Raw genomic sequence first — 6871 nt, forward strand, 5'->3', positions numbered from 1 at the left:
GTTGCATCAGGACTGTTGTTTGTACTGTCTGCACAATAAAAAAACTCCCCAGGCTCAGCCCCTTCAGAGGAGGAATCAAGGGAGACGTAGCTTTCAGTGGAGAAGGATACACGTATGAGGACACCTCTGCACTTTGTAAATAGAGAAGGCAGAGCATGTTCTAAAACAGATTGTGACAGTTGCTCGTCCATTCAAGGAGATGCAAGTCTCTCTACTGAGAAAAAACAGCTTCTGCAGAAAGAGGAGAGAGAATAACCCCAGCTAAGGATCCTGAGTCCTGGTGGCCAAGCACTGATGAATAAGAGCTCATTGCTTCAAGCTTGGGCTGTGCTGTGGTTACAGGTGAGCACCATCCTCCTGACTGCATTTCTATACCACCTTCCAAACAGCATGAATATGCTTTGTGAATATTAGAGGGACATGATGGGTGAGGTAATCGCTTCTATGGGATAAACATCTGTTGGTGAATGAGAGAAGGTTTTGAGCTACACAGAGCTTTTCTGCGGGTGAATATTTACAGTTTTAGCTTCTCCTTCCCAGAGCAGTGTCAGTCGGCATTTATAGCACCATATAACAGAGATGGAGCGTGACATCCACATCTTGTGACAGGCCCTCAGTTGGGGATCTGCCCCACTGACACAAATGGAGCTACCTTGATTTTCATCAGCTGAGGATATGGCACAGTGTGCCCCAATGGGGTGGGAAGTGGTGACAGAGTGTTACTAGCCCAAATCACACAGGCCAGAGTGTTTCTAGACTCCGGGTTCAGGGACAGCATCTGCCCCCGCCCCCATCCAGTGCCTTTCTTGTTCCTGTATTATCATCACACACTCATTATGGACTGTGGAGGGTCAATCCCCAGTTAGGTTTGCACATCAGCCTGGTTTTGCCTATGGGGGGCGCTACCCCAGTCTCCAAGCAATTGTCTGTGAACAGCCCTGTGTGCTGGGATAAGGGAAATTAAATCCCAAGCTGTGTGTCTTTTAAAGTGGAGGTTTCAGAGAAGCAGCCGTGTTAGTCTGTATCCGCAAAAAGAACAGGATCACTTGTGGCACCTTAGAGACTAACAAATTAATTTCAGCATAAGCTTTCATGGGCAACAGCTCACTTCTTCGGATGCATAGAATGGAACACACAGACAGAAGATATTTATACATACAGAGAACATGAAAAGGTGGAAGTACGCTTCTCCAGCTCTTCTTTGTCTGTGGAGCATACAGAAGGTGCCTTTCAGCCTGTGATGGTTGAGGGTACTGCCAGGGGCAGCTCCAGGCACCAGCGCTCCAAGCTAGGGAGGCAGGCAGGGTGCCTTCGGCAGCTTGCCTGCGGCAGGTCCGCTGATCCCGCGGCTTCGGCGGACCTCCCACAGACCCTACGTGCTTCGGGCGGCAAAATGTCTAGAGCCGCCCCTGGGTACTGCAGTTGTCTCAGAGTTGATCCTGGATTCAACTAAAGCCCAGGAAGACAACCGTCCTAAATTTATTTCTGCTAGGAAGAATGGCACTGTAACTAGGTTGTATCCAGTTAGTGTCCTAGCAAAATCCCAGAGACCAGACAATGTTGGTGCTTGTATTTTGCCTGTTGCTAATGTGTGGCTGGAAAAGGGTGTAGCAACTCTGTTTGATCAGGGTGATACCCTAGCTGGGTCACCAGGAGAGCATAAAGGTGCTTTGATTGTGTTACTAACTGACAGTTTGAAAACTTGTAGGAAGAAGGAAGAGATTCCTGAGCTTGTGTGTGGGGCAAAGGGAAGGACAATGCGTCTAACCTTTTGACTATGAAATCTAGCAGTTTGCCTGAAAGAGGATTGGGTAGGAATCCACATGATGACTCAAAGGTAATTCTGGACGTAAGTAAAACTCAGGAGTTGGCAGTGGCTCGGCAGAGCAATGCTTCTGTGGAGCAAGGTAAGGATAAACTGGTGCTTAGAAAGATTCCTGAAGAGAAAAAAATTCATGATAGTCTTTGCAAGCAGTTTGCTGCAACTGAAGGGTGTGGGAGTAATTTAATCAAGAAAGTTTCAGTTCCTCAGAACCAGAAAATTTCTATTGGGAATGGATCCACTGACTTTCCTTTTGAAAGATCCAGTGTGGATCGCTTAGAGAAGGTCTCAGATAAAATGAAAAATTGTCAGGAAATTTAAATAGCCCTATGACCAAGTGGCTGTGTTTGGCCACCTTGTTGGGAAGACAATGATGTTGAAACAGGAATGTCTCCCTGCTGAATATGTAAGTGAGCAGACTGTGCTTCAGGGTCTAAGGACAGATTTGATTACTGGTGTTTCAGAGCAGAACCGTTTTATGGCTGAATGCTTAAGGATGCAGGGGAGAGCAAGCAAACGCTCACGTTCAGATGCTTTGGATTTGTGTGGTATCTCTTTAAGACAGAGTCCAGCCTTGGAATTGGATCTGAAAACTGGTGAACAGGCTCCTGTCTCTGTTGATGCAAATTACCTGGCTGGCAGGGAGATGAAACACTTGCTAATAGCTGTTAGCAAAGAGACCACACCAAAACAGCCAGTGAATTATGTTAAGCAAGAAAGCTCAGAATTTGACTCCTCAGAACAGGGGGAAAAAATATCATGCTAATGGTATTAAACAAAAAGCATGGCATAACAAAAATGCTTGTACATGTACACTTGCAATGGATTTGTTGTTATTGCTAATGGTGATTTTTGTAACTAATGTGTTGCTAATACCAAACATTGTAAAAACATACAATGTGCCTAATCTTTTGGAAAATCTCTTGAACATGTTAAGAGTTATGCATAAGAACGCACTTTATGTTAAAAGACCTTGTAATGCTGATGTTGCACAGTATAGTCTTGGAACTTTTCACAGGAGAAAAGACATTCCAGATCATATGTGCTGAATGAAAATGGAAACTGAGGCACACTAGCATTGCTTTCATAGCTAAACTCCAAGATTCCTATACTATGGTCAACATTAATATATACATTAACTTAAAGTTAATTGAGTTCCAAACATTTGCCAGAGCTTGTATGGCAAGATCACACGAGACATACAGGAACAAGAGGAGATCCAATCCACTATTGTTCTAACCAAGTTTTACCTCGAGTTTGTAAAGAGATTCAATCATGTTATTCAACATGATTTTGATAAACCATTTCTGTTTTATACTGATACGACTTCTAACCCAATACTAGCAATAGTAAAACAGAACCAAGGAAGGGGAGCTCTCGGGATGCAGTCAATGATGTTTGTGTCATTCCTTTCTGCATCAATTTTGCCTTGGGGGTGTGACGTCATTGACACAAACTGTGACTGTATAGACCATTATTGCAACCAAGATCCTGTAGTGGCACCAAATCTTCTCAAAATCAGATTAAGTAAGGTGTTTCTGAGGATCTTATGATTTGCTGGTTATGATTATGCTATCTGTATGCATGTATCATTTTTTGTATTTAAAGTTATATGTACTGTCTCTATACTGTCTTTATTTCAAACTTGTGCTATGCTTCTGGGTGACACCCCAGACAATTTCGCATCAGCACTGCCTAGCCTGCTTGATGGCCCAATAAGGACCATCAGCTGTACAATTGACTCACTGAGAGAAGGCAAGTACATCTTGTGACTCAGCAAGGCATGCAGGGACTTGCCTATGAACAGAATTCTTAGGTTCTTCCATGCCAGGTGCTGGGTAGCTTGCATTTGAGACAAAGGAAGCACAAGCCAATAGCAAAAGGACTATAAAAGGCAGCTGCATCATCTACATTTTGTTTTCAATCCTGCTTCTAACCTCTGGAGCAGGAGTCGCAAACTCAATTTACCTTAGGGCCAGTGCCAGTCCTCAAATCCTTCCTGCTTCTCATAACGAGGCATCCCCATGATGAGCAATGCTGGGGTTGATACTGGGAAACTGGAGTAATATAATATAAAAGTTTTGTTTTCTGAACACCATCTTCAGAGACATTATTGGCCACAAATTATTCCAATATTTTTATATTATACTTTTATAATTTTTATTTCAAATTTCTTAGAAATAATAAAACTGTTATACAACTTTATACAATTCTTCGCCTGCCAGAGAGTTTTTAGTGTTTGCCAGACACCTGGCAATGCTTCAGTTCTGTCAGTTTGTTGATGTTTGGCCTCAGTGACTGAGCAGTTGAAACCTTCAGGATTGCAGCAAGGCGTGCATCAGATAGTTGTGTTTGGCATTTTTACTTGTATTCATTGTGGGAATAAGGATGCTGCCTCTACGCCAGGGGTTCTCAAACTGGGGGTCGGGACCCCTCAGGGGGTCACAAGGTTATTACATGGGGGGTTGCGAGCTGTCAGCTTCCACCCCAAACCCCGCTTTGCCTCCAGCATTTATAATGGTGTTCAATATATTAAAACATGTTTTTAATTTCTAGTGGAGGGCGGTCACACTCAGAGGCTTGCTGTATGAAAAGGGTCACCAGTACAAAAGTTTGAGAACCCCTGTTCTACGCTGACTCTGCCTGGTAACTAATGATGTTGCCTCCATGGCTGACTCTGCCTGCAACTAGCGATGGTTTCTCTGTCCCTCTCCCCCAGACAATGGGAGCTCCAGGGGGGACGGCGCCTGTAGTTGAGATTCTTGGCAATGTGTCTGCCTGGGTCTCTCCTCCGTCTCTCCTCTGCGGGCAGAAGTGGGGAGGTTCTCTAGCCACAGATAGCCAGTGGACCGGGACTTTGAGACCCCTGCTCTGGAGGAACTTTGCTACAAATTGAAGCTCTGAACAAAGGACTGAATGACCCATCCAAGCTGTGGATGTACTCGAGAGACTTGATTTGAATCTGCAGTTTATTCCATCACTGCTAAAAGCCTGAACCAAGAAGTTTGCCATTAGATTTTAGATTCTAAAGGATTGGCAACAACGTGATTTGTGGGTAGGATCTGATTTGTATATTGGCCTGGGTCTGGGGCTTGGTCCTTTGGGACTGGGACAACCATTCTTCTTTTACTGGAATATTGATTCTCATAACGAAGCATCCCCATGATGAGCGATGCTGGTGTTGATACTGGGAAACTGGAGTGTCTAAGGGAATTGCTTGTGTGACTTATGGTTAGCCAGTGGGGTAAAACCAAAGTTTTCTCTGTTTGGCTCATTTGTTGTGCCTTAGTAAAGTAACTCCAGTTTTGGGCTGTAATTGCCCTGCTCTAAGCAATTTATCATGAATTGATACTCTCAGTTGTGTCCCACCAGAGGACTCATCATTACATATGGTTAGATTAATTTCCTTTAATTCTAACGAGACCGGTGCCTATTGACACTAGACTGCATTGAAAAATCTGAGTAGAAGATTTTAGTTGTTGAGCTCTGGTATATCACGAGGTGGGATATAATAGATAACCCAATATTGATATGACAGATCAGACCAGTTCTCTACCAGAGATATGGGTTGTTATATTAGTCATTGCTCTGATATGGCAGAGGGAGGTCTACATGGGTATCAATCTTCTGTCCTCCGATGGAGACTCCTGGTACTTTCCTCTAAAGTCTACATTTAGCCTTAAAATTTCAACCTGTAACCGTGAGAGGAAGGGAATATTCTGAATATTTATGGTATTAATTCACAAGACTTGATTAACTTTTCATGCTGTGTTCTTCCAATTCAATAGCTCAGCTTGTTTTTTTGTTCCTAGACTCAACCCATGACAGACACCGAATGGAGAAACCAAACGACCATCACAGAATTTATCCTCCTGGGATTCGGGGATCTCCCTGACCTGCAAATTCTTCTTTTTCTAATGTTCCTAGTGATCTACATGGCAACCATGGTTGGAAACACTCTCATCGTGGTGCTTGTTGTGACAGATCAGCACCTCCACACCCCCATGTACTTCTTCCTGGGCAACTTGTCCTACTTGGAGACCTGCTACACCTCGACCTTCCTGCCCAGGTTACTGGCCAGTCTGCTGACTGGGGACAGAACCATCTCACTCAGTGGCTGCTTCACACAAATGTATTTCTTTGGGTTTCTGGTAGCTACGGAATGCTATCTCCTAGCAGCGATGTCTTATGATCGGTATTTAGCAATATGTAAACCCCTGCACTATTCAACTCTTATGAATACCAGGTTTTTCCTCCAGTTGGCTGCTGGGTCATGGTTAAATGGTTGTTTGGCTAGTACCATCCTTATATTATTCATGTCACCATTAATATTCTGTGGCCCGAATGAAATTGACCATTTCTATTGTGACCCCATCCCAATGATAAAACTCTCCTGCAGTGACACACACCTGATCATATTGATGGATTTCATGCTAGCCTGTGTATTCACCCTGCCTCCATTCCTACTAACCCTGACCTCCTATGTGTGTATCATTGCCACCATCCTGAAAATCCCTTCCACCACCGGGAGGCAGAAGGCATTTTCCACCTGCTCCTCTCACCTCATCGTGGTGACAATTTTCTATGGCACAATAATGATTGTCTACATGCTACCAAAACGTGATAAATTTAGAGACCTGAAAAAAGTGTTTTCTCTTTGCTACACAGTCCTGACTCCCCTGGTAAACCCCCTCATCTATAGCCTGAGAAACAGAGAGGTCAAGGAAGCCTTGTGCAAAGCAGTCAGTAAATGTGGCTTTCACAAAAACATGCAGAGACTCAGAGATAATAACTTAGCCTGACGTTTTCAAAGCTGCCGGGGTGATTTAAGCAATCAGCCCCCATTAAAATTAAATTGAAAAGTCCCATTGAAAAATCTGAGCACTAAAATGAAAAAGAATTGGAGATGATCTGCATAGAGTTACTAAGACAGTTTTTGTGGTCCCTCGCTGTGTCCATGTAACACAACTTATAGGAAATTGCCATTGTGGACAGCTCTGTCACTCTCTCATGTTCAGCACTGACACACACTGTATTATGGTATTTTTC

At 43.7% G+C, this 6871-nt stretch overlaps 1 protein-coding gene across 1 annotated transcript; it reads left to right on the forward strand.

Moving 5' to 3' along the window:
- Positions 1-5643: 5643 nt before the first annotated feature.
- Positions 5644-6624, forward strand: LOC120383642 (olfactory receptor 10A7-like). Its single transcript, XM_039501810.1, has one exon. It carries the CDS (start codon positions 5644-5646, stop codon positions 6622-6624), a length of 981 nt encoding a protein of 326 aa, XP_039357744.1.
- Positions 6625-6871: the final 247 nt, after the last annotated feature.

The sequence above is a fragment of the Mauremys reevesii genome, linkage group 15 (assembly GCF_016161935.1).
Source record: "Mauremys reevesii isolate NIE-2019 linkage group 15, ASM1616193v1, whole genome shotgun sequence".
Taxonomy (NCBI): Eukaryota; Metazoa; Chordata; order Testudines; family Geoemydidae; genus Mauremys; species Mauremys reevesii.

Excerpts from the sequence above, each read along its gene's own strand:
- LOC120383642 (XM_039501810.1), top strand. The coding sequence starts at position 5,644 with ATGACAGACACCGAATGGAGAAACCAAACGACCATCACAGAATTTATC.